Source organism: Oncorhynchus clarkii, chromosome 4 (assembly GCF_045791955.1).
Source record: "Oncorhynchus clarkii lewisi isolate Uvic-CL-2024 chromosome 4, UVic_Ocla_1.0, whole genome shotgun sequence".
In the NCBI taxonomy this organism is placed as follows: domain Eukaryota; kingdom Metazoa; phylum Chordata; class Actinopteri; order Salmoniformes; family Salmonidae; genus Oncorhynchus; species Oncorhynchus clarkii.
In genome coordinates this window covers 21,503,956-21,524,171 of record NC_092150.1, presented here as the reverse complement: position 1 = coordinate 21,524,171, position 20,216 = coordinate 21,503,956, and the positions used below count along the sequence as shown (strand labels likewise).

Sequence of the window (20,216 nt, the reverse complement as noted above, 5' to 3'; positions counted from 1 at the left end):
AGAAAAGCAGAACTTAATATTTGGTACAGAAACATTTGTTTGCAATTACAGAGATCATACATTTGGAAGCTATTTTGTAGATGACATCGCCGAAGTCGAGGATCGGTAGGATAGTCAGTTTTACTAGGGTAAGTTTGGCGGCGTGAGTGAAGGAGGCTTTGTTGCGGAATAGAAAGCCGACTCTTGATTTGATTTTCGATTGGAGATGTTTGATATGGGTCTGGAAGGAGAGTTTACAGTCTAGCCAGACACCTAGGTACTTATAGATGTCCACATATTCAAGGTCGGAACCATCCAGGGTGGTGATGCTGGTCAGGCGTGCGGGTGCAGGCAGCGAACGGTTGAAAAGCATGCATTTGGTTTTACTAGCGTTTAAGAGCAGTTGGAGGCCACGGAAGGAGTGCTGTATTGCATTGAAGCTCGTTTGGAGGTTCGATAGCACACTGTCCAAGGACGGGCCGGAAGTATATAGAATGGTGTCGTCTGCGTAGAGGTGGATCAGGGAATCGCCCGCAGCATGAGCAACATCATTGATATATACAGAGAAAAGAGTCGGCCCGAGAATTGAACCCTGTGGCACCCCCATAGAGACTGCCAGAGGACCGGACAGCATGCCCTCCGATTTGACACACTGAACTCTGTCTGCAAAGTAATTGGTGAACCAGGCAAGACAGTCATCCGAAAAACCGAGGCTACTGAGTCTGCCGATAAGAATACGGTGATTGACAGAGTCGAAAGCCTTGGCAAGGTCTATGAAGACGGCTGCACAGTACTGTCTATTATCGATGGCGGTTATGATATCGTTTAGTACCTTGAGCGTGGCTGAGGTACACCCGTGACCGGCTCGGAAACCAGATTGCACAGCGGAGAAGGTACGGTGGGATTCGAGATGGTCAGTGACCTGTTTGTTGACTTGTCTTTCGAAGACCTTAGATAGGCAGGGCAGGATGGATATAGGTCTGTAACAGTTTGGGTCCAGGGTGTCGCCCCCTTTGAAGAGGGGGATGACTGCGGCAGCTTTCCAATCCTTGGGGATCTCAGACGATATGAAAGAGAGGTTGAACAGGCTGGTAATAGGGGTTGCGACAATGGCGGCGGATAGTTTCAGGAATAGAGGGTCCAGATTGTCAAGCCTAGCTGATTTATACGGGTCCAGGTTTTGCAGCTCTTTCAGAACATCTGCTATCTGGATTTGGGTAAAGGAGAACCTGGAGAGGCTTGGGCGAGTAGCTGCGGGGGGGGGGGGGGGGGAGCTGTTGGCCGAGGTTGGAGTAGCCAGGCGGAAGGCATGGCCAGCCGTTGAGAAATGCTTGTTGAAGTTTTCGATAATCATGGATTTATCGGTGGTGACCGTGTTACCTAGCCTCAGTGCAGTGGGCAGCTGGGAGGAGGTGCTCTTGTTCTCCATGGACTTCACAGTGTCCCAGAACTTTTTGGAGTTGGAGCTACAGGATGCAAACTTCTGCCTGAAGAAGCTGGCCTTAGCTTTCCTGACTGACTGCGTGTATTGGTTCCTGACTTCCCTGAACAGTTGCATATCGCGGGGACTATTCGATGTTATTGCAGTCCGCCACAGGATGTTTTTGTGCTGGTCGAGGGCAGTCAGGTCTGGATTGAACCAGGGGCTATATCTGTTCTTAGTTCTGCATTTTTTGAACGGAGCATGCTTATCTAAAATGGTGAGGAAGTTACTTTTAAAGAAAGACCAGGCATCCTCAACTGACGGGATGAGGTCAATGTCCTTCCAGGATACCTGGGCCAGGTCGATTAGAAAGGCCTGCTCACAGAAGTGTTTTAGGGAGCGTTTGACAGTGATGAGGGGTGGTCGTTTGATTGCGGCTCCGTAGCGGATACAGGCAATGAGGCAGTGATCGCTGAGATCCTGGTAGAAGACAGCGGAGGTGTATTTGGAGGGCCAGTTGGTCAGGATGACGTCTATGAGGGTGCCCTTGTTTACAGAGTTAGGGTTGTACCTGGTGGGTTCCTTGATGATTTGAGTGAGATTGAGGGCATCTAGCTTAGATTGTAGGACTGCTGGGGTGTTAAGCATATCCCAGTTTAGGTCACCTAACAGAACAAACTCTGAAGCTAGATGGGGGAGATCAATTCACAAATGGTGTCCAGGGCACAGCTGGGAGCTGAGGGGGGTCGGTAGCAGGCGGCAACAGTGAGAGACTTATTTCTGGAGAGAGTAATTTTCAAAATTAGTAGTTCGAACTGTTTGGGAATGGACCTGGAAAGTATGACATTACTTTGCAGGATATCTCTGCAGTAGACTGCAACTCATCCCCCTTTGGCAGTTCTATCTTGACGGAAGATGTTATAGTTGGGTATGGAAATCTCAGAATTTTTGGTGGCCTTCCTGAGCCAGGATTCAGACACGGCAAGGACATCAGGGTTAGCAGAGTGTGCTAGAGCAGTGAGTAAGACAAACTTAGGGAGGAGGCTTCTGATGTTGACATGCATGAAACCAAGGCTTTTTCGATCACAGAAATCAACAAATGAGGGTGCCTGGGGACATGCAGGGCCTGGGTTTACCTCCACATCACCCGCGGAACAGAGAAGGAGTAGTATGAGGGTGCGGCTGAAGGCTATCAAAACTGGTCGCCTAGAGCGTTGGGGACAGAGAATAAGAGGAGCAGGTTTCTGGGCATGGTAGAATATATTCAGGGCATAATGCGCAGACAGGGGTATGGTGGGGTGCGGGTACAGCGGAGGTAAGCCCAGGCACTGGGTGATGATGAGAGAGGTTTAATTATCATATTCTACCTACCTTTGTCAGAAGAACGATAATGAATTCCCATACCCAATATTATCTTGCCCATGATAACCAATATGTCTATCCCAGTAAAATGGTGACGTTTCAGGTAGTTACAAATCAACGGTGAATGGAGTTAAGAAAAATGCTTTTTCTCCCCGTCGGGGAATTGAACCCCGGTCTCCCGCGTGACAGGCGGGGATACTGACCACTATACTAACGAGGACTGAAGTTTGGCAAACACAATATGTTTTATAAAACTGACCCAAAATGCTCTGCAGATAATACAGTTTATTACTTGAACTGAAGTAGCTTTCTTCTGGCACAGTCTGAACATTTTAGCAAAGGGATTACAACATGTGATTTTTAGCTAGGTTAGCTAACATATTGCCTACCAGTTGGAAGACATAGCTAACTATGTTTCAGCACGCCATATTTTTGTTTAGGTCAGAAGGAAAAGAACTGGCTTTATTGTCGAGTTTTAGGGGGGCCCTCAAGATGAGAGGGTGTAACGTTTCTAGCTGAGGAACAATTTTAGGGTTTTCTCACACAAGTTTATATTTTTAGACTGCAGTTGCAATTAGTTTTTTTTTCACAAAAAATGATATCTAACCATACAATGTAGCTATTTTGAATAATTTTGTAATTAATCAAACCATTGAAATATATTTTTGACGATTTCCAACGAACAAGCTAGCTATCGAAAAGTTTCAGCGTGTGTAGTTAAGTTAGCCTGGTAACGTCTTCATAGCTAGTAGCATGGAATCAGGACATGACCAAACGGTTGCTGAGATAATGGATGTTGAAACTTTCAAGGAGAAAAGATGCATGGTTGAAACTCCCTCATGTTTGCAATGTGAAAAAGGGGGTGAATGTGATTCATACCCGAAGAACCATCCAAAGCCAGCTACTGGACAACATCACAGATTACATGGATTTTGTGAAAAAGAACACTTATCAGTATCGTTAACCTGAAGAAATCGATTGATGTCAGTGCTGAGGAAGTAAAAACTCCGAAGCAGCAGAACGCAAAATTGAAAATTCAGGTTGCAAAGCAGGAGAGGAAACTCACTGGAGTCAAAGGTAAACGAGAATGACCGGTATTGTCGGAGAGGAAATCTTCGAATTTATGGAATAGCAGAAAAATCTGACGAGAACCTCAAAGCAAGAGTGAAGGACATTTGCAGGGCAATGGTCCCGGAGGAGGAGTGAAATGTTGTTGCAGTTTCTCTGGATGTAGTGCACCGCCTGTGTAGGCTGAGAGATGGGGAAAACAACCAGCCACCACGACCAGTGATCATGAGATTCATCTCCAGGACAGCGAGGGATATGTATAGGGAAAAGTGCAAAGAAAAATGACTATTTATAGAAGAACAACCTGAGGATCTGACAGCATTTGACAAAGAAGCTCTGAATCGTCTGTGGCCGATGATTGAGAGAGCAAGGAAGGAAGGGAAAGTGCATACTTTGCGGGAGCCAAGGCTTTTGCTAATGGAAGGGAAATTCACGCTGACGCCTAGCTTGATGACTGCTGGATTTATGAAGTAAGTTGTGCAGGACTGAGTATATTTGCATCTGATTCAACGTTATATTTATTGAGGAAAGGATCATTGTTTGTGTGAACTTTTTTTATACAAATAATTTATGGCAGGGAAACTCGCTCTGACACTTAATGTTAGCTTGATGGCTATTCGTTTTACCAATCTATGGTACAACGTTATTTGCAATTGTGTGTGTGTGTGTGTGTGTGTGTGTGTGTGTGTAATTTAGGTCAACCACTTGCGTGGTGTAAAGGACTGTTTTTATTTACAACTAGTAAGAACCTTTCTTTCTGTGAGAACCTGATTCATGTGAACGTATACAAGTTTAATATTCTTCATTAAGTCACTGTGATAGTAAATGTCCATTTCTGTTTTTTTCTATTAATGCCAGAGGAATCCGTAATATTTTGAAAGGGAAATCTTTATTTTTGTATTGTAAGGGTAAGAGTGCCGACTTTTATTTCATTCAAGAAACTCATGCCTGTTCCACAGATACTGCGTTTTGGAAGTGTGAATGGGGGAATGATATTTGGTTTTCATTTGGTAGTAATCGGTCAGCAGGTGTCGCTATTTTAAAAGGCAACTTTAATAAGGGTCATATATTGAGTCAAGAAGCAGATAATACAGGGAGATGGAATATACTATTGGTAGATGTCAACCACATTCAATTCATTGTTGTAAATACTTATGCTTCCAATAACAAGTCAAGTAACTGTATTTAATTTAGAGACATTGAGAGGAAAATAAGTAAAACTATGTCTAAATTTCCATTGGCAAAAGTAATATGGGGTGGAGATTTTAATACAGTATTACATGATAATCTAGGTAGAAGCCACCTAAGGATAGCAATTCTGTTTGTGAGATAAGGAATATATGTCTAAGGTTAGGTGTTCTAGATATTTGGAGACATAAGAACCCAGATAAGATTATGTTTACATGGAGTACCAAAGATTTATCTATACAATGCCTTATTGATTTCTGGCTGATATCTGAAGATATGGCTGACAAGGTTGATACAGGCTCGATTGAACCATCGATTTTAACAGACCACAAAGGGATTTCAATAAAGATAAATATGCATAGTTTGTCAACAAAAAAAGTTAGTAAAGGTTACAGGAAAATTAACAAGACTACCCGAGGGTGAAGTATTTAAGAAGGAAGTAGCAGGATATATTGATAAATACTGTAATTGTGCCAGTGTTATGAATATATTTGGAAGTTACTAGGAGCTAATGAAATTTGATATAAGGCTTTTGGCTATTTCAATGGGGAAAGAAATTGCTCATGCCAAGAGAAAGAATATGACATCATAAAGGGAATAATGGATTATACTAAAAAAACTGAACTAACTAATCAGGAATTACTGGAGCTATCATCATTGCAAATGCAGTTAGACTGTATCTACGAGGAAATGGCCCGGGGAGCGTTTGTGGATGGAAGAGGGAGAGAAAAATACAAAATATTTCTTTAATTCAGAAAAAAGTGCAGGCGAAAAATACTTCCATATGTAAATTAATGATTAATAATACTCCCAATGAAAATCCCAAAGAAATCTCACAGTATGTTGCCCAGTTTTATCAGAATCTAGAATGTAGCAAACATTGCTAAGAAGATATATAATGATTTCAGGGATTTTTGTGATAATGAGTTATCTGAAATTGAGATAAAAGACTGTATTAAAAGCCTTAAGGACAATAGGTCCCCTGGACATTATAGTTTAATAAGCAAGTTTTATAAAGCATTCAATGATAAATTGATTCCTTTCATTCTTGCTATGTTTCAAGAATCAATAGAAAAAGGGGAGTTACCGGCTTCCTTAAAGCAAGGTGTAATTACTTTGATTCCCAAACCTAATAAGGATACTCTTTATATAGACAACTGGAGACCCATTAGCCTGTTGAATAATGATGGGAAATTATTTGCTAAGAGGTTGAAACAAGGCTTGCATCATATAATTGATGAAGAACAATCTGGTTTTATGCATGGTCAACACATTAGTAATAACATCAGGTTGATCTTAGATATGATTGACTATAATGACCTCATCCTTGATGATAGTTTTCTTATGTTTGTTGATTTTTATAAAGCTTTTGACACTGTAGAACATGAGTTTATGTTCAAAGCAATACATATTCGGTCTCCTATTAATATCAATAAGTCAGTCTTATTTCCACTCAAGGATTGTGTTTTACAGGAAGTATATGGTATCCCAATGAAAGATAACCTTATCTTGGAATTGCTATATGCAAGGATAAAAAACAAAGGAGTGAATTAACTTTAACCCCATTATTGAGAAAATAAAGAATATATTGAACCTCTGGTTGCTGAGAGATATTTCATTATACGGTCAGGTTTTATTGTCCAAAGCAGAAGGGTTATCCAGATTAGTTTATGTCTCGTTATCACTTGAATTATCCCCTAAAATTGTAAAGGACTTAGATAAGATTCTTTATAATTTTATTTGGAGGAACAAGCCTCACCATCTATGAAAATATATTCTCACTAATACCCAAGAACAAGGAGGTCTTGAGGTTTTAGATTTCAATACTCTAAATACTACTTTTAAAATAAATTGGATTCTGAAGTATGTTAAGAACCAGAACAGTATTTGGAATGTCTTCACTAAGTATTTATTTGACTCTGTTGGTGGTTTAGAATTTTTGCTTCAATGTAATTTTGATGTTGATAAAATCCCAGTAAAGTTGGCCAAATTCTGTAAGCAGGAAATTTTATCTTGGATGTTAGCGTATAGACACAATTGTTCACCTCACAGATACTTTATATGGAACAACAAAGATAGATGATTTAAAAAGAAGTCTCTTTTTTTTCGTAACTGGTTTGAGAATACAATTATTTTGGTTGGTCAGTTACTGAATGAGGATATCTACTCTCATATAGGGAATTTCTTGATAAGTTTAAAATTCCAATAACCCCGAAAGAATATGCAATTGTTTTTGATTGTTTGTGATACTACAATTCCCTCAGCAAGATTATTTTGGTCAAATATCTATGGTGATATACAATGGGGGAAAGCATGGAAAATTGAGAACAAATATTGTATCAGTAACAAGGTAAAGGAAGTTTATTTTAAAATGTTACATAGAATTTATCCTGTGAAACATGTTTTGGAAAGATTCAAGCTGAATATTAACTATAAATGTGATTTCTGTGGAATGGAGAAGGAGACCATTTTGCATTTGTTTTTTGCCTGTATTTATAGTCGAGTTTTTTGGGATTGACATACAGAATTTTGTTACAAAAAAAATAGGACAGCTTGTACTATTTAATGGTTTTGATATAATGTTTTATTTCAGGAATTCTGACATAGATAAAGACGTAGTATATTTAATTCAACTGCTAATAATACTAGGTCAATTTCATATTCACAAATGCAAATGGTCTAATTCAAAACCTAACTTGTTTTGCTTTATAACTTAATTTAAACAGTATGGCACTACTTTAACTAAAATGAAAAACAAAAATGCCATTAAAACGTGTTATATAATTAATGAATATGATTTGTTTGTTTAGGATTCCTGGCAATGTAAATAGTTTGTATGTATGCTTGTTTGCATGTGACTATTCTTCTTTTGTTTGTTGATATTTGTTAATAAAAAATAAAAAAGTTGTGTAGTTTTATAATATTAATCAACAATACTAGCTAGCTATAGCTACCCTTAGTTGTTCAAATCATGATACATATTTTTAAAGAATGGGTAAACATGCTACAAAAAGAGTGAAGAACAGATAAGAAAAATAAAGTGGATAATGGAAGCAAAACATGTTGATGCATTGGCCGGGAATCGAACCCGGGCCTCCCGCGTGGCAGGCGAGAATTCTACCACTGAACCACCAATGCTTACTTTTTGTGGAAAAGCAATATTTATTAACAGGTATAATAATACGGTATTTGGACGAATATATAGTAATGACTGTTGTAGTAAGAAAACATGTTATTCACCTCATTCTCAAACATTTTTATGAAAACATGGCAGCCAAACGCAGAAACTACAAATCCTTGCATTAACATGTTTATGTTAGCTGATACTTCATGACAAAATACACCATATTATACAGTCCTGCTAATGTGTCTGGACCTAAACTGCAGAGAAAGTACCCATGACTGACCCGAATGATTGTCCAATTAAGCAGGCTAGATGCAGTTATTTTGAAATGAATATGCATGTTTTTGAGCAGTCATTTAAATGCCTTAGGCTATTAACTGCAGTTTACAGCATAGAGTAGAGTTTTGTACTCACTTGAAAACAATATTAACATTCTTCATTACATTGTGTTGTTGTAGCCTACGTAGGATACATTTCTTGTTCATAAAAAAACTGAAACAATTGGGTAGCATTTCGAGCTGCATACCAGAGCTCTGGGAGGGAGGGCACTCAGCGCAGCCTTGGGAGCGCACAGTGTAGGTAGCAGCTACCTATGATTTCATTATCTGATAAACTTGTTTTTATTTCGCTGTGTAAATTGACTGGATATATTCACCGCATTATTAAGCCTAACATTAAGTTTATGAATTATGGGATAATATGCATACGCTTCTAACTTAGGCTATAGGCTACTTCGAGTATGTCCGTCTTCATTGTTCTGTTGCGCAATTACGCACCTGGCCTCTCCGCTGCCATGGCTATTCCTTTTAAAGCTTGTTGGACACTTATTTCGACCTCCTCCTCGTTCTGCTCCTCCTACTACTATTAGACTATTGGAGGAGAGCTGAAGCTTGCTGAATGGAAGATAATGCTGTAGCCTAACAGGAGTGGAGTTGGAAGGAGAAGCCACATTTTTTTATAGTAGGCCTATTATTTTAACACCAGCTACATCCTGAAAAAAAGGCCAACACCAAACGAGTGGCCTGCTAATGTACCTTTCTGGACCTTCTAAGTTGTGGAGAATAGACCCACACGGTTGCATAATCAGGCCTATGCAGTTATTTTGGCATGAAACAAAACGGGAAGTATGAGTGGTTATTCAAATTAGCCTACCTCACTGCAGTGTATAATAACTGTGTATTCACTTGATAACAATAATACATTCCTCATTGCACTGTGTTGTAGCCCAGGTAAAATAATTGTTTTCTAAAAAGTAGGCCTAATAAATAGTGGAGCTTTGTGTGCCCAGGGATAAATCTAATAACCCTAGATTTTGAAGATCCTTGATTAGGTGACAGTACAGAATGTCAGCTTTTATTTTATAACCCAAAACACAACTAAACCAACTGCAAATGCATCCAACGACTTTGTAGAGCTTGATGTAGTCATTGTGTGCAAGGAATATGTGACTAAATACTAAACCTTTGACTACCTTGATACACTAGAAATCAATTTGTCCAAATACTTATGACTTCTTCATGTGGGGGTGACTAGATACATAAAGTGCTTTCATTTCTAAAGGTAAAACCCTCAAATACAGAAAGTCACCGTTTACTGTCGCCCCATTTAAAACATTTGAACTCAAATCCCAAACGCTGGAGTAGAGACAAAAATGTTAGCTTCACTGTCCAAATACATATGGAGGGGAGTGTATATAAAGGCATGAGTTAAGACAACCAAAATCATATGGTGTTTTATGAAAAACAAATGTCTGTCTTTTGATCCAAATTTAATAGCTACAAAATGATGTTCTCATGGAGTATCATTCCTTGAGCCCACTCTTGGATGGTCTCTTAGTGTGACTTTCACACATCTCCATTCCATTTAAGAGTCATGGTATACAGATAACAATAAATCAAGAATAAGGACAAAATTAACAGCTGCATTTACTAGAATTTGCAGACAATTAACAGGTTGTTAGTTATTCAAATAGAAAAAAAAGAAACAGTACATTTACATTGCCTTCTCTAGCCTACAAAGCTACCTGGCCTGACATCCATATCTTCCTAGCTTCAGCACTGAATTAGACAAAACGTACAGAATTCGACATGTACAATAGTTCAATTTTTAATAAGAACAAAGAAAGTTGGCACAAGCTAGAATAAACCCTGTCATTCTACAATTGAATTTGCCCATAAATTGCACCTCCACTACCAAGAAGAGGCTAATGATACAAGAGGAAATCACTGGTTAGACTGCCAAATGAGGCAACCCTATATCATCATCAATATCACCACATTCACTGTAATAATAGAAATGTTTTGAAATGTCTTTCCTATAACAAATGTGAGAATAATCCAAAGATTACGTCGGGCACCAGGTGGAATAACAGTTTTCATTAAATGATAGGCCCATAACATGATCAGTCAGGACACATGAAATTCAAGTATCAAAATGATTAAGAGGACACTAACTAGCTGTAGAGGAAACTACAATAACAGTAAAAATGGAGAAACAAACCAACATGACACAATCAACAATACATTAGGCCACGGGTAGGCAACCCTAGTCCTGGAGTGCCACAGGCACTTCATGTTTTTGATTTAACCGACCTGGAAGACCAGGTGTGTTGAATTTAGGCAATCGCTGAACTTAGCTCAGTTGGTCGGGTGTGGTGCCTAGTTGGAACAAAATCCTGAAGTACCTGTGGCACTCCTGGAACAGGAGGTTGCCTACCCCTGCATTGGGCAATGTTTTGCATTTAAGGCAGTGATATTTCTTCCAAAAAGTAGGAACTAGATAGCTATGCTCATTCCATGTTAAATACAAATTAAGCCCCAACGTGACCCACCGCCAATGTTTTCTTGTACAAAATAAAGTCTTCAAAGATTTGAGTGAGAATCAGAGTTCATATGGCCAGCGGTGGGTAGTGTTCTGGATGTTTTTGGTCTCCTTCACAGTGAGGGTTGTCAGGGCTTATCAGACTGGAGCATGGTGGTGTCACAGCCTATTATCTGGCACAAAACCTAAACAGTTGGCACAGATCTGGCACAGCGTTGTTTGTATGTTCTATTTGTTCGGTTAACGGTTGCCTTTCATGGCCTCCTTAGCAGCCAAGATTAGAGGTGTAAGACTAGACAGGGGTTTTGCCAGCTTCAGGAAGGGATGCTAGACAAAAAGAAGAGAAGGAGAAGAACGAGAGTAAAGGGTTAACTTTGAAGCTCATCTCTATTGTAGTACATGCAGACAGGGTAATGATGGAGGAATATATACAGCCAAATCCAACCAGTCAAGTTGACACAAGAGTAGAAGAGCAAATCACAAAGGAAGCCATAGATAGGATGGGTCATCACCTGCAGCAGCTCTTTGCCACCACCTCTCTTCTCCACATCCATTTCCAGGCAGAGGTTAAGGAAGTCTCTGAATATGGGAGACAGTTTCTCTGGGTTCTGAAGTTCTGGAGTCCCATTTGTGGCAATCAGGTACAGTGCCTGGGGGAGAGGAGAGTGGGAAGAGGAGAACTGTGAGGTGCTGGAAAAGTATGTTACATCCATGTCAGTATCACTATGGAACTAGCTTTTGATGCACTGTGATATAGTAAAAGAAAGAAATTGAATTTTAGGAGGATGCTGCTCTTTGGTTCACTTACTCTTAGCGGGTTCTCATTGAGGTATGGAGGCTCCCCCTCAACCATCTCAATGGCCATGATGCCCAGGGACCAGATATCAACCTTAGGCCCATAGGCTTTCCGGGTCACCACCTCAGGAGCCATCCAATAAGGCGTACCCACCATGGTGCTGCGCTTGCTCTGCTCTGGAGTGATCTGGGCGCAGAAACCAAAATCGGCTGCACAGAGAGAAGGGAGGTGGAATTCAGAGAGAGATGGAGACATATGTTAGTGAGGGACTGAAGGGTAGCAGTACAAACAGTAGCACCAGCTTGTAATAGTCATTTGTTAACTATCCTTGCCAAATTGGTACTTATCTTTCATAGGATGCAGATGGCAAATTCCAGCTATAAATATGAATATAGAACAGTTTCACAATATCAAAGCGAATCCATATACCCGCAGACTTTCAATAAGGTAAATTTCCACCCCCAACTATTAGGGCTGTTACTTCCTCTACATAGGCCATGGCTAGCCTGGGGTTGTTTAGTGGGAGAGAGAGAGACTCACTGAGCTTGACAGAGCCATCCATTCCCAGTAGCACGTTGTCACTCTTGATGTCACGATGGATGACCTGGTTCGCATGAAGGAACTCCAGTGCTTGTAAACACTTCAGATGGGGAAACCAATGGCAGAGAGAAAGAGAGAGCGCAATGGAGTGAGAGGGGATGAAGAAACAACGGTCAATATTTCCACATAAAATAAAGGCTCTAAATGTGAACACACAAGTTACCCACCCAGCCACTGTTAAAGGGTAAACAGGTCAAGGTTAATGCAGTGTGCCGTATAAGAGCTTGTCACCTCTCTGCAGACAGCAGCTATCTGAGCCTCGTCCATGCAGGTCTCTGTCACCACATCAGTCAGCGAACCACCAGCCAAATACTCCATCACCACATAGAGCTCCTCTCCCACCAGGAAACTAACAAACACACACAAGACACCAAAGCCAGAGAGGTTGTTAGGGTATATTGTATTGTACAATATCGTACACCCAGTAGTGTTCCACCATCACCAGAAAGTTAGGTTTGGCACCCCCAACTTACACCAAAGTTAGTGCTGTTAAGCTTAATTATATATTTGACCATTCCATTACCTGTCTACATAGTTGACAATGTTCGGATTCTTTAACTCTTTCATCACCATAATCTCATTGATTATCAGCTCCTTCTTGGGCTGCTTCTGTAGGTTGATCTGTTTAATGGCCACCTGTGAGAAACAGCCAGAAATAAGGAAAGGTTCAAAATGATCCTCTAAAATTTGTTATCCTGCAATCTCTCAACTCCTGCCAGGCTTACAGTTTTCAAACGCTTTCCCCATTTCTGTCTCTCTGTATCTAGTCTCTGCCGCACTTTGAACATCATTCCTCAACTCTCAAGGTCTCCTACCCTTTACTATTCTCCTCAATCCACCCATCCCTGGTCAGTCAACCAATGACAACCCTTAATTCCCCTTTACCTCCTGTCCAGTGGCGACGTCAATGGCTGTGAACACTGTCCCTGAAGCCCTGTGTGGAGACGGTTACATATTTTTAATAACTTGGACACACACAATACACCCCAATTACCACCGTCAAATGAACTTACCCCTGTCCAATTTTTTCATATCTTGTGTACTTCTTTCTGGGATCTCCAATGCTGACAATAGTTCCTGTGGGCAAAGATAAAGTTATACAGACCAATACTAAATTCTCCTGACAAGAGAGTTATATTAATAACTACCAGTAAAATTGTCATGTTGGTAATGTAAGAAATGTAGTGTGTTTACTCAGTTTGTCCATGATCTCCTCATCTGACATCTTGCCCTTCTTCTTCTGTCTGTCTAGACCCTTGGAGGCTGCGTCTCCATCTGGACACGTGGCTGGAGCAGGGATGGGGTCAATGACGGAGCGAGTGTAAACCTGCAGCAGAAACACACACAATAAATAAGAATGAGGGAATGAGCGATTGTGAGCAAGAGCAAAATAAAATTGAGGTGAGCTCCAGTCAAAATTACTCACACTCTTAGTGTATTCTGGACGTGGTGCCACAATGGGTGGGGGAGCTTCATCATCATCATCATCATCATCATCATCATCAATGTCCTTGATAATGATCGATGAGGGTTCCGTGCCCTTTTTGACCGGCTATTGCAGAAAAGATAAGACATTTCATATATAGCCCACACATATTATCAGGGGTGCTATGAATGAGGTCATGGACCAAAAAATCCCAGCCCCATAGTATTCAGGTAGCTAGTAAGGGAAAGCGGGATACCTAGTCAGTACAACTGAATGCCTTCAACTGAAACGTGTCTTCCACATTTACCCCAACATCTCTGAATCAGAGAGGTGCGGGGGGCTGTCTTAATCGACATCCACATCTTTCGCGCCAGGACAACAGGGGCAGAACGACAGATTTTGAAGTAATAACTAGAAAGAAGTCAGTACTTACAGAGTGGGGTCCTGCAGGGAAACCATCCTTTTCTAAAAATGAAAAGGGAGAGGGAAATAATTGCAGTCTTGAAAGAGTCCATAACAATCTTAGAAAACAGCAAAGTGTCATCCATGAGAAAGCTCACCAGAGGAGAAACTGAGGTATTTCTGGCGGCCGTTGCCTGTAGAATCATAGAATTTGAGCACGTCAAGAACAGCCTGGGGGTTCTTCTTCTGCTCTGACTTGGTGATGTTTGACGTCTGGAGGAGCCGTGCCCATTGCTCTGGCATGCCCTATCAGAGAGGAGGATACAAAGAGATGGGGTCAGGGGTCAATCAACTAACTCGGGTAGAATCAAAAACAAGCAGTACTACGGTCCTCCAGGCTGGGATTTGAGTATCCCTGGAATAAGAGTTGAAAAGTCGGACGAAAGTGACCCTACTCACAGTGAACTCCCCAGTGACAGCATCAAAGCCAACGTGGATAGTGTGTTCAAAGTCTGAAGGAGGAGAGATCTCTGGTCGTTCTTTGTCCCGGTCTTTCTTTCTACCACCTGAAAGTCATCAAATAAACCATCATTACATTCTCTGTTAATAAATGTAATCAGATCTAACAACGGATAGACTGAAATTGGAAAGACCGAAACTCAACTGCTCCCGTCACTGGATAGTCTGACGCATACAGATGGAAACTAACATAACATGGATTGGTTCTGAACTAAGATACACTGAATGAAATGTAGCCTCTTAATGCACCTTTTAAAAAATGACTGAGGCTGTGGCTCCATAGATAACTGTCCCATTTTTTCCCCCAGAGCTGAAGATCCGAATCACATTCTGCACATGCATTTCTCTACTTTCACATTTCTCACTGTCAATTGTGAGTAATACTTTTTCAAGTTCTAGCGGTGAAACGCCCATGCAGCATACCAACCATTTGATCTCAACCAGGTTCATAGAGATATGCATTTAGGTTAGATCTTCTTGAGCTATACAGTGTTGTTTTGAATTATGTACAGAGAGCAAATTTTAGAGCAGATTATGTTAACTGGAGCATAGCTCGTGTTTAGTTCCAATCAAAGCACTTATTTTGTCTAGTGGCGCGGGCGTGACAGAAAAATGCGACCATTCGCACAATCATCCTAAAATCTTAGAAGAAATTAGGTGTTTTTTTGTATTCCAATAACGTTATACCAGGGATCAGCAACTTTGAAGGGAGTGGGGGCCACAAAATACTGTAATCCTGCAATTCTACACATTTTACCATAGGGTGGAGTGAAATTTTCGCAGTTTTGAATATGATATCTGAGTGAGACTGACTAATAAAAATCAATGGGGCCCCCCAGCTGGTAACTCAACCATGACAACAAGCTAAGATAGTTTAACTTAGAAAACTAACACATTTTAGTAGACATGGGCTAATTGACTGACATAAGAGTAAAACTGCTGATGCACAAACAAATTTCAAAATTGCACCTTGTGTATTCTACTATTCTAACTATTCTGACTCCGACTGAGGGAATTGATCTAAGTGACTTCAAAACCCGCAGGCCGCCAGTTCCCCATCCCTGCGTAATACTATTCTATTCGGTACTGTTATGTAGAATGATATCATTACCGTGTGATCTTGCAGACATTTATTCAGCTTTGATCAAACATGAGCAGAATCTAATATGCGCAGAAGCTTCGGGACCTTTGGCTGTCTGTAAGATGGTCCAGAAAATTTGGATCCACACCCATTCCGTCAGGTTCCCAACCAGGGACACTAGGACCCCAGGGGGTACTGGGCCTATCCACCAGGGGTACTTGAGAAGACTCATGAGACGATAGGCCTACTGGTATAATGCACAAGGGGGTACTTCAGGGGTACTCTGGGCAGAATAAAATTCAGTTGGTGGTATAGTAACTGAAAAAGGTTGGGAACCACTGCTTTAGATCCCCTGTCAATGCACCACCTCTATGGACTCACGTCTCACCTTTCTCTGCTCCTGAGAAAATTGAGATGATCTTGTTGCGGGGTTTCCTTTCTTCCGGAACCGAGGGCAGGGGCTTGGAGCTGTGGTTGGCTGAGAGCGGGTCCTTGCTGGAGCCTGTGCTGAAGATGGTGCTGCTCATCCTGACTGGGGGGGCTGGGGGCTTGTCCTCGGGATCCCCGTTATCACACATGGCCGCAGGGAGCGGGAAGGACAGAAAGAGGGTAACAAAGAGACAGACAGGAGCAAAGAAAGTGCTAATGTGCACAATAGACAGAGGTGGGTCAGAGAAATCAGGAATGGGAATCAGAATAGAAGGAGAGCATGGGGTGATATCTGCAAGATAAACAGAGACATGATCAGTTTAACCACAAAAATGACAGGTGAACAAGAGCACATGCACATTGCATAACATATTAGGTGGTATTCGCTTTAGAAGAGGCAGTCCAGTTTTATGGTTGTAAACCTATTCATGTTTATCTTGAGGTGAAACTGACTTTACACCGCAGAGGAGCACCTTTATCTAGACAGGAAGATTGCTCTGTCAGAACTAATTTTCTCTCTGGCATGTTTTCAGCATTCCCCTATGACTATGCAGAGATATAAACTTAGAGCAGATTTCCTATCATAGCACACATTGTCATTCCCCCTCGAAACATACGCATACAGTACCAGTCAAGTTTGGACACACCTACTCATTCAAGGGTTTTCCTTTGTTTTACTATTTTCTACATTGTAGAATAATAGTGAAGACACAAAAATTATGAACACATATGGAATCATGTAGTAACCAAACAAGAGTTAAACAAATCAAAATATATTTTATATGAGATTCTTTAAAGTAGCCACCCTTTGCCTTGACAGATTTGCACACTCTTGGCATTCTCTCAATCAGATTCATGAGGTAGTCAGTCACCTGGAATGCATTTCAATTAACAGGTGTGCCTTGTTAAAAGTTAATTTGTGGAATTTCTTTCCTTAATGCATTTGAGCCAATCAGTTGTATTGTGACAAGGTACACAGAAGATATACAGAAGATAGCCCCATTTGGTAAAAGACCAAGTCCATATTATGGCAAGAACAGCTCAAATAAGCAAAGAGAAACAACAGTCCATTACAAGTCAGTCAATACAGAAAGTGCAGTTGCAGTTGTTCAAGTGCAGTTGCAAAAACCATCAAGCGCTATGATGAAACTGGCTCTCATGAGGACCGCCACAGGAAAGGAAGACCCAGAGTTACCTACGCTGCAGAGGATAAGTTCATTAGTTACTTGCACCTTAGATTGCAGCCCAAATAAATGCTTCACAAAGTTCAAGTAACAGACAACTTAACTGTTCAGAGGAGACTGCATAAATCAGGCCTTCATGTTCAAATTTCTGCAAAGAAAGCACCACTAAAGGACACCAATAAGAAGAGACTTGCTTAGGCCAAGAAACATGAACAATGGACAATAGACCGGTGGAAATCTGTCCTTTGGTCTGATGAGCCCAAATGTGAGATTTTTGTTTCCAACAGCCGTGTCTTTGAGAGACCCAGAGTAGGTGAACTGATGATCTCTGCATGTGTGGTTCCCACTGTGAAGCATGGAGGAGGTGTTATTATGGTGTGGGGGTGCTTTGCTGGTGACAGTGATTTATTTAGAATTCAAGGCACACTTAACCAGCATGGCTACCACAGCATTCTGCAGCAATACACCATCCAATCTGGTTTGTGCTTAGTGGGACTATCATTTGTTTTTCAACAGGACAATGATCCAAAACACACCTCTAGGCTGTGCAAGGTCTATTTGACCAAGAAGGAGAGTGATGGAGTGCTGCATCAGATGACCTAGCCTCCACAATCACCAGAACTCAGCCAAATTGAAATGGTTTGGGATGAGTTGGACTGCAGAGTGAAAGAAAAGCAGCCAACAAGTGCTCAGCATGTGGGAACTCCTTCAAGAATGTTGGAAAATAATTCCAGGTGAAGCTGGTTGAGAGAATGCCAAGAGTGTGCAAAACTGTCATCAAGGCAAAGGGTGGCTATTTGAAGAATCTCTATTTGTTCAACACTTTTTTGGTTACTCACATTAAGCATCTCCAATCCAAAATTAAATCTAGAATCGACTTCCTCATGAAGCTGGTTGAGAAAATGCCAAGTGTGTGCAAAGCTGTCATCAAGGCAAAGGGTGGCTACGTTGAAGAAATACATTTTGAATTTGTTTCACACTTTTTTGGTTACTACATGAATCCATGTGTTATTTCATAGTATTAATGTCTTCACTATTATTCTACAATGTAGAAAAAAGTAAAACAAATTAAGAAAAACCCTTGAATGAGTAGGTGTGTGCAAACATTTGACCGGTACTGTAATTCTGGGAAGAACAACACTGGATGGGTATGTTGCAGAGGCAATAGGAAGGGACTGGGCAAGAAAATAGGTAGGTCTAGAATTGATTATATGCCCCTCAACAATAATTACTGTCATTTTTCAGAAAGGTGTTGGATACAGAGCTAAGAAAGGCAGTAGAAGTGCAGACGATGGTGGGTTTTTAGAGGGTTAATCATTTCTGTAGTAGAGATCAACAACAGGGAGGGTTGGGTGGAGAAGCCGCATCACAAAAAGCAGCCACATTACTAGCATGTAACGGTCTCCCTTTCATTATATCCTTTGTCATCTCCATCTATGATGTAAAAGAAGTGACCAGGTGAAAGCCAATTCATTACAAAAGGATGTTCACTATATTGCTCACATGTATCCATCTTCTCAGACCAGCACAGATGAAAGAGAGGACATGAAGAGCAGAATCCATGTCAGACTATCGAGAAACACAATAAATCGACTGGGTATGATCATGACCATCATCATAATCACCTTTCAGATCATTAACTTCAGCTAGTCAGGAAGGAGAGAAGAAAGTAGAGGAATACATACAAATTCTCTCACTCGGCCATCATCGTAAATAAGAATTTGTTCTTAACTGACTTGCCTAGTTAAATAAAGGATAAATGTTTTATGTTATTTACCATTGACCTAATGTTAGGTCAAGGTTTCTGAAATGTGCAACACAGTAGGGAACTAGATCATCCCCTATGACTTCCAAACGTGCATTTCCAAGATGGAAAATGCATTCTAGAGTCACTGTGAAAGATCAAACGTAATACTTGCAGGTGAACCTAGCTAAATAGTTAGGCCTGATTTCACGAAGATATTAAGTCTAGGCTAGTTAGCTAACAATTTTACCTATTCAACTAAGCTACCTAAAGCAAGTTAGGCTAACAGTTGTCTGGAGTTCAGTTAGCCAGCTAGCTACCTAAAGTTAGCTAGGCTAACAGTTGTCTGGAGTTCAGTTAGCCAGCTAGCTACCTAAAGTTAGCTAGGCTAACAGTTGTCCGGAGTTCAGTCAGCCAGCTAGCTAACGTTAATTGCATATAGTTAGCTAGCTAACAACATTAGAAGTGTGAATTAGCTAGCTTGCGCTGTTATTGCTAGCGCTAGATTGACAAACTACTTTATCTCCAAGGACGAACGCCAGACAATAACGAACCCTGCTTGACAATACAGATGTACATTTGGTAAGCAACATAACGACATTAGCTAGATAAGATAGCGCGTTTTCTCGGTGCCGGTAATAATTTACGGGTATTTTATTTGCTAGTCAATGATGTGGACTCGCAACTCACCAGACAGACTCCATACACAACAGAAAACTTGGGTCCAAATCCTCGACGCTGTGAAAGCTTTAATTTGTACATACGTTACATTTAAAAAATAAAATAAAGATTTGATGTAGAGTTTACAGAATATACAGAGTAAACCAATGTATGATTTCAACAGTTCCTATATAACTTTTTCGTCATTCTTTGTCGACCGGGTGGATTCTTCTTCTTTGGTATCATGGCATTTTGTTTGCGCATGCTGCCACCTACTGTGCGGTAGCTATTCAACCAGCTTCACCTGGAATTCTTTTCCAACAGTCTTGAAGGAATTCCCACATATGCTGAGCACTTGTTGGCTGCTTTTCCTCCACTCTGCGGTCCTACTCATCACACACCATCTCAATT

At 40.8% G+C, this 20,216-nt stretch overlaps 2 protein-coding genes and 2 non-coding genes across 6 annotated transcripts in view; 1 reads left to right on the top strand and 3 right to left on the bottom strand.

Moving 5' to 3' along the window:
• The window catches only part of LOC139406593 (pleckstrin homology domain containing, family B (evectins) member 2), a 61,210-nt gene that overhangs the window by 16,500 nt on the left and 24,494 nt on the right, over positions 1-20,216 (top strand). The gene's annotated exons all lie outside the window — the stretch shown is intronic.
• On the bottom strand, positions 2,913-2,984 carry trnad-guc (transfer RNA aspartic acid (anticodon GUC)). Its single transcript has one exon. It is a non-coding gene; the product is annotated as a tRNA-Asp (tRNA).
• trnag-gcc (transfer RNA glycine (anticodon GCC)) lies at positions 8,088-8,158 on the bottom strand. The gene has a single exon. It is a non-coding gene; the product is annotated as a tRNA-Gly (tRNA).
• On the bottom strand, positions 10,048-20,064 carry LOC139406590 (serine/threonine-protein kinase PAK 2). Of its 3 annotated transcripts, none has more exons than XM_071149348.1 (16): positions 19,836-20,035; positions 18,905-18,970; positions 16,177-16,509; positions 14,648-14,754; positions 14,347-14,494; positions 14,220-14,251; positions 13,787-13,912; positions 13,555-13,687; positions 13,374-13,437; positions 13,246-13,294; positions 12,884-12,996; positions 12,592-12,709; positions 12,301-12,400; positions 11,773-11,969; positions 11,477-11,614; positions 10,048-11,291 (listed from the first exon to the last, which is right to left on the bottom strand). In XM_071149348.1, the coding sequence occupies exons 2-16, from the start codon at positions 18,912-18,914 to the stop codon at positions 11,205-11,207; spliced, it is 1,755 nt and encodes a 584-aa protein (XP_071005449.1). In that variant the 5' UTR covers positions 18,915-18,970; positions 19,836-20,035; the 3' UTR covers positions 10,048-11,204. The 3 variants fall into 3 exon arrangements, with proteins under 3 accessions (XP_071005449.1, XP_071005450.1, XP_071005451.1); XM_071149349.1 differs by having other exon boundaries at positions 18,905-19,457; positions 19,519-19,847; XM_071149350.1 differs by lacking the exon at positions 18,905-18,970 and having other exon boundaries at positions 19,836-20,064.

Excerpts from the sequence above, each read along its gene's own strand:
- LOC139406590 (XM_071149348.1), bottom strand. Across the intron at positions 14,495-14,647 it reads CTGTCACTGGGGAGTTCACT|GGCATGCCAGAGCAATGGGC; the intron begins GTGAGTAGGGTC and ends CCTCTCTGATAG. Across the intron at positions 13,438-13,554 it reads GGAGATCATGGACAAACTGA|GAACTATTGTCAGCATTGGA; the intron begins GTAAACACACTA and ends CTTTGCCCACAG.